The sequence below is a fragment of the Alligator sinensis genome, unplaced genomic scaffold, assembly GCF_000455745.1.
Source record: "Alligator sinensis unplaced genomic scaffold, ASM45574v1 scaffold802_2, whole genome shotgun sequence".
Taxonomy (NCBI): domain Eukaryota; kingdom Metazoa; phylum Chordata; order Crocodylia; family Alligatoridae; genus Alligator; species Alligator sinensis.
This window is the reverse complement of record NW_005843022.1, coordinates 341,324-352,984: the sequence shown is the minus strand read 5'-3', so window position 1 is coordinate 352,984 and position 11,661 is coordinate 341,324. Positions and strand designations below refer to the sequence as shown.

General features: G+C 38.6%; 1 protein-coding gene across 3 annotated transcripts in view; it reads right to left on the bottom strand.

Annotated features, from left to right (window-relative positions):
* Window positions 1-635: 635 nt before the first annotated feature.
* Window positions 636-11,661, bottom strand: part of CUL5 (cullin 5) — a 58,561-nt gene continuing 47,535 nt past the window's right edge. For 2 of the 3 annotated variants that reach the window (XM_025193149.1, XM_025193150.1), the window contains exons 15-19: window positions 10,579-10,754; window positions 10,297-10,458; window positions 9,432-9,550; window positions 7,774-7,897; window positions 636-4,383 (exon numbers count right to left, since the gene is read on the bottom strand). In XM_025193149.1, the coding sequence (XP_025048934.1) occupies window positions 4,189-4,383; window positions 7,774-7,897; window positions 9,432-9,550; window positions 10,297-10,458; window positions 10,579-10,754 (776 nt within the window). In that variant the 3' untranslated portion in view covers window positions 636-4,188. Of the gene's footprint in view, window positions 4,384-7,773; window positions 7,898-9,431; window positions 9,551-9,693; window positions 9,782-10,296; window positions 10,459-10,578; window positions 10,755-11,661 lie in introns of those variants that run through there. The other variant, XM_025193151.1, reaches the window with a different exon arrangement.

Genomic DNA, 11,661 nt, shown 5'->3' with positions numbered 1-11,661 from the left:
CAGAAGTGGCTGTCCACTTCTGAAGCTGGTACCACTGAAGCAGCCCACTGCTCCTAACAGTTGCCAATGTCCACTCTAACTACTTAGTCATCACTCACCACCTCCTCAGCCAGCTGTGCTTCAGGAGAAAGGAGTGAACTAGTTGCCTATGCCCAAAGGGATGATTTAAGTGCAGCACAGGCTTTCATGCTGTAAACCCTAGTTTCACATAGGTGTCCAACTCCGATTTGCAGTGTAGGAGACAGGATTTCAGACACACCCTCCCCTGCATTTATTTGTTCTTACTCACCACTTATTGTAAAGGGAACTTAGGTGCCTGGTTAGGATTTCTGAATTCCACTTGCTTAAGTCTTTAGGATTTACTTTCCTAAAGTATGGAAAAGCTCCAATAGCTTTACATATACTATACTCCCACATACTTAAAAAAACCCCAAAAACTATATATGCAAGAAAGGACTTAAAAATGTTGTTCTCTCATTTCTTTTAGTCCTCTGATCACCTCATAAAAGACATTGGAAGCTGGAATTAGGTTATATTCTGCACAGCAGTATTTCCAAATGTATGACCTAAAAGTACATCTTCAACTTAAAAAAGTTGCAGGGATTGACACGAAAATATCTTGCTAAAAAAGTGAATAGTCTTTTATATTACATTTTTATTTTGCAAGAAAATAAATTATACAACTTAAAAAATAAAATTCAAAAATTAAGCAGTACATCAAAATAGTTCAGCTGGACTGCCATACAGAAACTGCTACTATTCAAAATTGTACAGCATTATCATCTTGGTATGTAGTGGCACACATTCAAAATTGTAAATACCATATGTAGATAGTTATTACAATTCAGGAACTCAAGTTGGTCAGCACTCCAGACTACATATAGTGTATGACGGGGAAGCTTTCATGTATTGTTTATTTCACAAATATGACCTCAAAGAATTTACAAAGATAGCATCCCAGTCATTTAGATGAAAACAGAAAAACAGATTGAGTTTAAGATAGCAAAGCTTTCTGTAAAACTATCAAATCTTTTTTCCTAATTTTTTTTTTTTTTAATTTGCACCTTACAGGACAATGGCATCCCAATGCAAATAAATGTAAAATGTTGAGTATTCAAAACATTTTATACTAAATTTAAGAAAAAAGGTGAAAAGAAAGCCACCATTTGTTTTGGAAATGTAACTATGCTCAAACATAAATGCAAGAGATTTAGATAAGTAAGTAAATACCAGGGACACCAACAGTAGAAAGGGAAAAATGGAAGACTTCAGAATTGAAACCTTATCCAGTTGTTGGGACAAAGAAGGATTTACCAATATTTCTTAACTCAATGAAACTTCTACAGAGCAAGATAAATCACTTTCTGTATTTTCACTTCTATATGTTAGTTCCATACCTATTCTCATGGCAGTGTAGGGCAACATGTTTTTTTCAGATGCAGCACCTGTTAAGCTAGCTCTTTGGAGATATTTATTCATAGCTAAAAATTCAACTTTAAAAAAGTGCATCGTTGCCATATTGCAAGTGAAAAACATCTCATTTTTATTTTGATCTGAACATTCCCCTCCCTTGAGACACTTCACCCTGCATATCTCCCCATGCCCAGGTAACGCTAGCTTTAAGTGCATTTTGGTGAAAGTGACCTGATGAAGGATGCTAAATATGATTCTGCATCTTTAGCAAATTGCTGGTGTGATTTTCAGATTCCATTTTTTTTAAACACATAATATGTTTCCTATATATACTTAAAGAAAATTGAACAATGCCATAGGTACATTATCAATTATAAATTCCCCTGCCCAAACTGAAGAATGTTTAAATAATTTGCAAGTTGTAATTAAAAAAAAAGAAAAAAAAGAAGCGAGTCAAGGTGTGTGGGGAGGTATGCAGATAGCTAGCATGTAAGAGTCTATTGCTGTCTTAATTGTACAACAAACAATTGGTACATAAGTTTATGAAAGTCAGTCTCAAATTTCTTCCCTAAACTTAGGTAAGGGCTTAGGAATCAAGACTACCTAGTTTCATATTGAGTTTGTTTGCATGTGACAGTGTATCATGGCTATTTTTCTCTCGTCAAACACTGGAAACCGCAAATGCTCAGTGCATCATTAAAATATTTTAAGATTATGGCTTTGCCATCCCTTTCCTAGTATTCCTAAATGAGCATTTAATTAGCTATATTTTAAAATCAAGTCACAAATGCTGAAGATATTGCAGCATGTACAGAAAGGTCTCCATTATTAAAAATAACCTTTTTAACTGAAAATAGTGGAAGGTGTGTTACTACGAAACTAGAAAGCACCATTAACTTTTGATTCTGAAACATTGCAGGGATAAGAATCTGATCTTTCAGTGCTAACATAAAAAGGGTAAAATGTATTTGCTAATATTATCTATTTATGAAGATCAATAAAGAAATGCAAGCTACAAGATTTCAGTGTCCCATTTTTTCTCCCTCTTGCTTGTTCATGATGCTGATCTCAGAACTGAAGATTTCTTCAGAAAATCATTCAAAAACGCAACATTCCAAGGAACTCACATCGGCCCATACTTTAGTGCTGGAACATGTAGCTGCTTCAAGGGGAGGAAATATCCATCTAGAGAAGATTTTTTTAAAACACTTATTTTACCCATTGCAGAAACCATGCAAAAATTCAGATCCCCACTCAAGACAAGTTTTCAATTCTTGTAACAACTGAACATCCTCTTGCCATTTTATTTACCATGAAAGATAAAATAGACTGTACCTAGGCTAGTAGCATTTTCAGGATAATTTTGCAAGCCTGCCTCGTGGCGCATAAAAAAAACAAGAGTTTTCAAATCACACTGAGTAAAAGATGATGACTTACCTTTTTTCTTTTTTAACCCCAAAAGGCAGACTCCCTGTACCAATGGTATTGATGTCATGATGCCAGAACATGCTGGGACATTTCAGAACACTGGCTGGTAAATTACTGCCAACTGGTTACTTAAGATGGTTGAAAAAGGACAAAGAGGTACCATTTGAAATGCCAAATACACAACAGGTATTTTGATACAACCTTTCTACATAAAAACTGCAAACCAGAAACTCCATGAAGCCTTTGTAGGTTTCCTTCAGGGGTCATTTTCAACTCCTGTTGACTACAAGGCAGCTTACTTGCTTTTTTTTTTTTTTTAAAAGAGATTTGACTTTTCAACAGTGAAAGCACCAGAATACCCACATGTGATTCTATTATACATGTATACCAGTGAAAAATTTAACACAGGGATCTTTAAGAGTGTTATTTGCTCATTTGGGGAAGTTGTTCATCAATTTTTTTAATGCATTCAGATTATGTAGTCATACTTAAACATCTGAAAAATATTAAATGTACAATGGAATACACTTAATATTTCTGTTCACCATAAACAGACCCAGCCATGAAACATGTTTTTTTAAGGTGAATCACTACTAAGGAAGCTTCACCTCTTCAAAACGGATTGTAATAAACCATCTGTCCAGGCAAGATAACAAATAATGTATATCCATATGTTTACAGCAAACAATATAAAACAGTGATCTCCTGCTTAAGGAAAAAAAAGACATCCACAAGTTGGAAATATGTTTACATCACTTGTGTGTCAATATTAAAAATCCAGTTACTATATTGAAGCACTGCTTGAGCCAACAGGTTGTTATTGTAACAAATACATGTCATCAGCTGTGATGCATCTGTGTACGTCTCTCATGTTATACATAAAAAGGACCAAAAGGTGGACAGCATGTTACTCTGTTGATCCAAAAACAAAGTGAAAGTGCTACTTCTAGTCCTAATTGCATTTTTTTTTAAAAACAAAACTAATAGCAGTTCCTCAGTGCATGAATATTTGAGTAACTTCCTTGTGCAAGTACTGTTCATCTAAAAACCCAAACCTGTACTCTTCCTGGTGGGTGTAAATCAAATCTACTTTAAAAAGCTCACAATGGGCTCTTCATGAATGCAAGTTTCCCCACAAAAACAGCATGCTGTTAAAAGTGTGCAACATGAAGGGAATGCCATCATGCTAGCTGAATGAGATTGACAAAACATAGTCATCTTGTAAGGCAAGGCAGGGATTTTAATATGTAATGAAAGTCAAAATGAGTCCTTCTGCAGCACAAACTGTTGCAGCTGTCTGCCGAAGCACCCTTCTGCATCTGTTCTCGGCATCTTACAGTCTTCAAATTATGCCATATAGATGAAGGTGTTGATATCCGATTCATCTCTTCTGATATATTTGTGCTCTATAAGCCATTCAATTTGCTCTTTTATCATTTTCTTTTGTGGCAAGAACATATTTTTCAATATTTCTACCAGTTCAGTCTGAAGCTGAGCATTAGTAATTTTCTTCCTCATTTTCATTATTTGGATAATAGCCTCCTGGTGGGGGGGGAGTGCAAAAAAGAAAAGATGTTTGAAAATATCCATTTAAAAGTGAACACGGGATTAATGGGGGCTTTGGGAAAGAAGAGAAAGCAATGCAATTTGACCAATACCAATGTAAAAGTTTTTAAAACATTCCCATAGGAAAATTAATCTGTCATATTACATATTGTCTTTAGGATCTAAAATATCTATACACCACCCCAATAAAACAAGTCTTGGTGAAAAGCAAGGTAAAGCCTCGTTTATACCCATGCAACCCTAATGACCATAACAGGTTTTGCTAACATGTCTGCAAAAGGGAAAAACCTTATGCTTCAGGGTTTCCTCATAGATCAGGAAGTGACCTAATTCTTTTGGACTGTCCCTTATGGCTTCTCCCTTGGAAGGATTCTGCCGATTTGAACTGTAGAGATCTTTGAAGAAGCTACAGATATGTGTAGCATATATTCCTCCAGATAAATGACTTCTCAGTCATCTAGGTATGAACTGTAAGTCACATCCTACTTCTATCTTTCTTAGCTCATTTAACTGGGTACTGAAAAATTCTTGTGAAGAAGTTGAAGGATAGATATTATACAGTTTAATGTAGACAGAATGATTAAGAGGACGGAATTCAGTTAATGTTTTGAAGGCATTTAGAATGCATCCACAGTTAAGGTGGATCAGCCATTAAAATCTAACATTCCCTCACTATCACCTAAAATCACTGCCATCATGAAAATGACCTTCCCTGTGAGGTGCACGTTCAGTCACAAAGAGGCTCAAATGGAGTTTGTCAGAATAGCCCTGACCAAAGCTTCTATGGAAAAACCTATCAAACATCTAGTTGATCCAGGGAGTCTGATTTGCTAAGCAGCCAGCAACAGTGGGCTGGAAAGCTGACCGTAACCAGGAATGCTGACAGTCCGCTGCAAGTGAGCCTCCTGAAGAAGGCTCTATTTTCCACTTTTCTAACCTAAGTCTTTCACAAAAGCATTACTTCCACACTTTCCAAGGATAGGCTAGTCCAGAGGTGTCAAACTCAGCGGGGCCAGTTGAGCATCACTGGGCTAGTCTGTGGGCCAGATCAGGCTTCCCTGGAGTCAGTACACAAGGGCAGTTCCAGCAGGGTGTCACACACAGCACAAGGCCCACAATGGCCCCCATGCACTACAGGTGGTACACGTAGTCAATCCAACTCCACGCACCATGATGCAAGCCCCAGTCCAGGGTTCACTCTGCACATGGCGCCAAGGACAAAGCATGGGGCACCCCACCAGGCTGGCCCTGCCTGCTGGCTCCAGGGCTGGTCCAGATCAGGCCCCAGGCCATCTATCCTTACCAGAGCCCATGCAGCGCATGCCCTGTACTGGCCCCATGCACCACCTGTAGAACAAGCCCTGAAACAGGGCCATACCAGCCATGTATGGTACAGGGAGCTGGCACAGGGCATGCAAAGCCCTGTGGCTAGCTTTGGTGCAGACCAATCTGGACTGGCCCCAGAGCCAGCACACAAAATTGGTTCAACATGGGCATCACATGGTGCACACATGTGCAATGCTCATGTTGCTTAACAGCAACAAGCTCTCTATAACTCAACACCTGCAATTACATCCAGCTACAAAGAGTAACCAGATGTTTCTGCTACAAACCATAAATGGAAAAAAAAAAGTTAGTTACAACATTTCAAACATTGCCTGGAGCCTGTATGTTTGACGATCCTGGGGTAGTCAAAGAGAAATTAGCCACCATTAAAACACTGTTTCTTTATTTCTGTTTTCCACATTTCAAGGCCTACTTCCACAGCATTGTTTTCTGCTGCAATAAACTATTTTTTTCAAAACAGAAGGCAAAATACACTCATAAGGGCTCACACACCTAGCTCCAAAAATCCACCTCCTAAAATCAACACCATCATCAAGACTCACATTTAATCTGACTGCCCATCTTTAGATGCAAATTAATTGCTTTGACGACCATGCTTTGAGGGCCAGGCAATTTTTGGCATGTCTGCTCATGCCCCCTACAGGGAAAACAAACCAACTGCCATCATTGTGTTTGTGAACTATTTTTTAACCCTGTTCAGAAAGCTATCAGAAGTCTAGTAGCTTTTATTTGCTCCTGTTTTCAATAAAAACCTCTGCAGCAGACCTTAACATCATATATAGATGCTTAAGTGACCAACAGTTTTAAAACCACTTTGGCACTTCTCAGGGTATTATCAGATGGGTCAGGAACTTTGTATTCACGTAAACAAGCTTTTTATCTCTAGGCAACTTCTTGAATGGAGGAACCAAATGTTCCTTGTTCACTGAAAACGCATGACATGGAGTAAGTTGGATTCATAGATTGTAAGGTTGGAAGGGATCTCGGAAGATCGGGTCTAGCCCCCTGCACCAGGCAGGAAAGACAACTGCCTAGAGATTTTGGCGGGTAGATAAGGGACAGAAAAGTGTCAATTTTTACACCATTAAAGCAGTCAAGATATTTGGTCTGGGAAATCTCCCTCTTCCACACAACAGAGAAAGAAACTAAATTTGAAGGGACAAGTTTTTCATTTGCCCCTTTTTTTAAACCTAAGCTCTCCATAGCACTCCACCCCAACACCTGCAACTACATCCAGCTATACAAGTAGCCAGATATTTCTGCTATAACCCATAAATGAAAAAAAAAGTTATTTAGAAATTAAAAGACCAAAGTATAAAAATTAACCATATAAGAGAAAAAGGGTAGTTCAAAACTAGTGTTTTGGGCTTTCAGTATATCAGACTTCAACAGATAAGTTGACAGCTGTTTCAAATTCTAAAGGTTTTCTTCACAGCCATGAGGGTTAGAGACCTTATATTTAATGAGAATGCATTATGGACATTTATAGCATACGAGTTAAATAGTGCTGCAGAATATATAACCTGCTCCTGTATTGAACAAATTCATGAAATTCTCTCTCAAAACAGCATGAATGCCTGATAAACTTTTAAAACTAATTCCCTGAAGATTAACAGGGACAAGAACTAAAAAGTCTGAAATTGGTTTCTTTTGAGTTATGCAGTACAAAATATTTTTTGGAGTATCGTATCACAATGAGGGTGTGAGGGGTGTTCAGGAGGATGAGCTTCAAAACACACTGTTTGAGAAGCATTTCAAAAGCAGTGATTCCCAATCTCTGTACAGATCACACCACTGCCCTCCCCTCATTTCTGTCATTTGCAACCCCACTCCTGGTGCAAGCCACAGTTCTATAATTGAATTTCTGCACCAGAAATTCACATGACCCCACAAATGGGATACGAGCTATTTTGGTGTCATATCCCCCAAGTCTGGAAAACTGCCAAGATGGAAATGATGTACGAGGACATTACGAAGGAACTGGAGCAGATTTACACTGTTCTGTCAAAATCCACTTGCCTGGGTTCGTAATATTCTTAGCTGGACTATTCCTTCATTTTCCTCTTCTCGCATTCTCTCTGTAGTGAGTTGCAATCGACCAATCAAGTTTATCTTACCCCTTTTCTGAACTTTAGCATTTTTTCTGAAAGAATCATTGTACATGAAAATAAGCCAAAAAAGCATTCATTTCACATTAAAGAATTCATATTAAAACCTACTGATAAGCAACATTATCTTAGTAAGGTCACTCCTCATACACTGACAGGTGCAAGAGTCTGGCAGCAGTAAGACTGACAGCTGCTTAATTATGTGCATCAGCTGATGAAACCACCTAGGATCCGAGTAGGCATTTTATACAAGCAAGATGAGGGAATTGAGATGGCCCCCTGTTCAGTATAGAAGCTGGTGGGTTATGAGCAACATGTGAAAAAAAGATTAGAGGTTATGATGACAAATAATCCTAATTCTGAAGTCTTTGAAATCTCACCTGAAAAGTCATCTTGTATTGCCTCCTGTGCTATATTGCCCTGGCATTGCTTCGCATAAAACAACTGCCATATTAGGTCAGACCAATGGCTCAAATCTAGCCCAACATCCTGTTTCTGATGCTGGCAACAGAAGATGGTAGGTAGGTAACAAATGACACGTGTGCCACAAGTGACACAGGCAGCCTGTGTGTAGCATATCACAGATCAGGCAGGGAGCGGAAAGCAGAGCGGCACATAAGATTAGGTTTGGGAATTGGAGTGGCACTCAGGGAGGGTGCAACGCTAATTTGTGGCATGTCTGCAAAATAGTTTGCACCCCCGCAATGCCCTAAGAGAAAGAACGTATGAACAGGGCGCAACCAGAATGATCTGTCCTGTTTATAACCTCCCTGTCATCCATCATGGGTTAAGGGATGTCAGAAGATACCTGTGTGACTGTTTTGTTTCATCATCCATGAGTATGTCTAGTCCCTCTGTGAACTTGGATATGCTATGTGCCTCTATAACCTCCTGCGGCAATAAGTTCCATAAATTAACAGCGCACTCCAAACAGAGGCATCTGTAACCTGCTATAGGCAACTGAGTGGGAAAATGCAAACAACTGTCGCCATCTCTTTCCTCCCCTCCCTGTGCTCCCTTCTCCCACTCCCAGAGGCCAAAAAAGCCAGTGAGAATGAAGTTCAGAATCTGGTGACCTCCATGGCAAGCAACAAGTCCTACTCATAGTTATTAATAATAAAATTAGGTAAAAAAATCTTCTAAACAATTTTGCTCAGTGAATTTTTAAACATGTTAGAGAGGTCCTATTTTTGTATCTTTATTCAGCCTTAGGGATCTCAAAGCAATAGTACTGAATCTCTGCATTCATCACTGAAATATTGCCATCTTCTCGAAAGAGAATACTGCAGCAAGCCAGATTTTAACAGTGCACAGAAGCATTAAACTATTTAGAAGAGGAAGTGAATAAATAGATATAGATACTTGCTTCTGTAACAACTGAAGAAACATAGCCAAGTAGAATGGAATTTGCTTAGCACATTGGTGCTGTTTGAAGTCCTACAAATAACCACAAGTTAGCAGAAACTCAAATTCTGCATCTCATCACTACACAATTAAGAAATTAGTTTAAAATAAACTCTTTTAGTAATAAGGTTCTGCACATGGTATGTTAATTTTAATATATCTTACATTAAACTGAATTCCTGGTTGACTGAGAAGAGGGTTCCTTCTGTAAAGTCTTTGGGTGAATTGACTTGAGGTTCATACAATAAAACCTGACGTTTCAGCTTTGGAAATGCTACAAGAGACTATAGAGAAAAGAAAAAAAAAGCAAAAAGCCCATGAAAATAAAAAATATCAGGCTAGTGACACAGCACCAATCATTCTGAACAACACGTGCAACCATTAGCTATATTATAAACTAATTTGTGCAGGAATTATGTAATCTTACTTCATAAAAATATCAGGTATGCTGACAGCAAGAATCAATTAATACAGGTCAACAATATTAATGCACACTGATATATGGTACCTTGTTTCTGAAAGACAAATGTGGAAAACAAGTTGATATAAACAAGGGCATTCCACAGAGTTAAGTACATGAACTCACTGCTACATAAGTTTAGTTCTATTAGTTACATGATTCATGTATAATTTATTCTTCCATTTTTGTTGATTTAATTGGATTACACAAGTTTACCCCCTAAAATTAACTTACTTTTATATAAAATACACTTAAGCAGATACCTCTGAGTTCCTAGAATCTGACCAATCCCATTGAAAGACATTATCATGATTTGGTCCTGTAGGCCACACCTGGCCAGAAAGACCTAACTGCCTTCAGAAGTTAAGTTTGGCAGTTCTGGCAGGAAGGTGTTCCTTCAGGTCAAGGCTATACAAAGGAAGCACCAGAATCACTGGACAACTAGTTGAAAAAAAGTCTTCACTCTTCAGTTTCAGAGAGTTAGTACTTTAAAAATATTCAAATGAAGTGTGTGTGCGTGCGCGTAAATTAAAATCAAGTAGCAATCTGTTTCAACTGAAAGGGAAATACCCATAAAGTCCTCCTAAGTTCTGCATCAGGGAGCTCAGTTGCCAGTTTAAGGTTTTCAAAGCTGATCTTCTCACGGGGTCTTTGGTTCCATGCAAAAAGCACAGCCAGCTGAAATGTCGTTACCTCCAAGTCATACTGGCCAACCTCATTCTTAAACGTTATCTGTAGATCAAAGGAATTGATGAACACAAACGTTTTGAACACAAGCTTTTTTTTCATTACTGTGGACAAATAATGAAGTTTAGGCAATAAAAATGAACACAGTAAAGTTCATATACTTACAATTCCATTGGACATGAGATGGTGCCAGTGCAGTTTTCTGCCACTATGATTCTTTTTGTAGAACTCTTCTACCTCGGGGATAAGATCTTCCAATTCCGTAGGCAGCGACACAAACACTTTTTCAGAACTTCGAGACCAGGCACCAGCATTTAAAATTTTAATATTCACAGAATCAGCTATAAAGACAGTGTTAAAATACATGAATCTAAAGATACGTTAGGATTAAATACAAAAGGTACACTCTGATTAACTTTTCAAAAATCGGAAACTTTTAAGCCAGTGAGGACCAAATCATCAAAAGGCATTAGAGTCTAAGATGACAGAATGGCAGACAAGTTTTGTTTAGATGCCTCTAGTTTTCAATACTCCTGCTCATCTTTCATCTAACCCCACAGACACCTGTATTTATGTTGGCTAGCATTCACAAAGCTGCGTAAGTGCTGATGCCATTCCACAGCTAGAGGCACCTACCTACCTCAAGTCAAAAGCTCTCAAGGCCCATAAAGTGGAAGTCTCAAAAGTAAGCAGCTGAACACCTGCCTCCTGAGTGGGACCCAATCTTGTACTCATGCTCTGAGCGTGCCATCAGACCCTACAGAGGAGCACAGATGCATACCAAGAGGTAGAGGGGCAGCATAGCATCCACAAAGGAGATGGCCAAATGCAGAAGGAAGCGCACGTGGTACCATGGTGGTTAGGAGAACCTGTGTGATGGACTTGGGTTAAAGTTTTTACTCCGCAATTAACCCCCATGTAAAGGCTACATACACACACTTCTCTCCATTAAAAAGCATCTACCTGGGGATGCTACTGAGCATACTTGAGAAACATGTGATTCCTCTGTGTTCTTCCAAACCCAACTTAAAATACCAAAATTAACAGCATTAAACTATTACGTTCCCTCACACCACTGTTTTAGATCAAAGATAAGCAGTCATAAAGTCAAAGTGTGTCCAAAAATGTTTTGAAAGGACTTCTGTTGGTGTTCCACCTCCACAAGGCCTGCTGAAGAACAGAGCCGTTCTCCCCCTACTGAAAACAAAATGAAGCCAAGTCTGGAAGAAGAGGGAGGGGCTGGCTGTG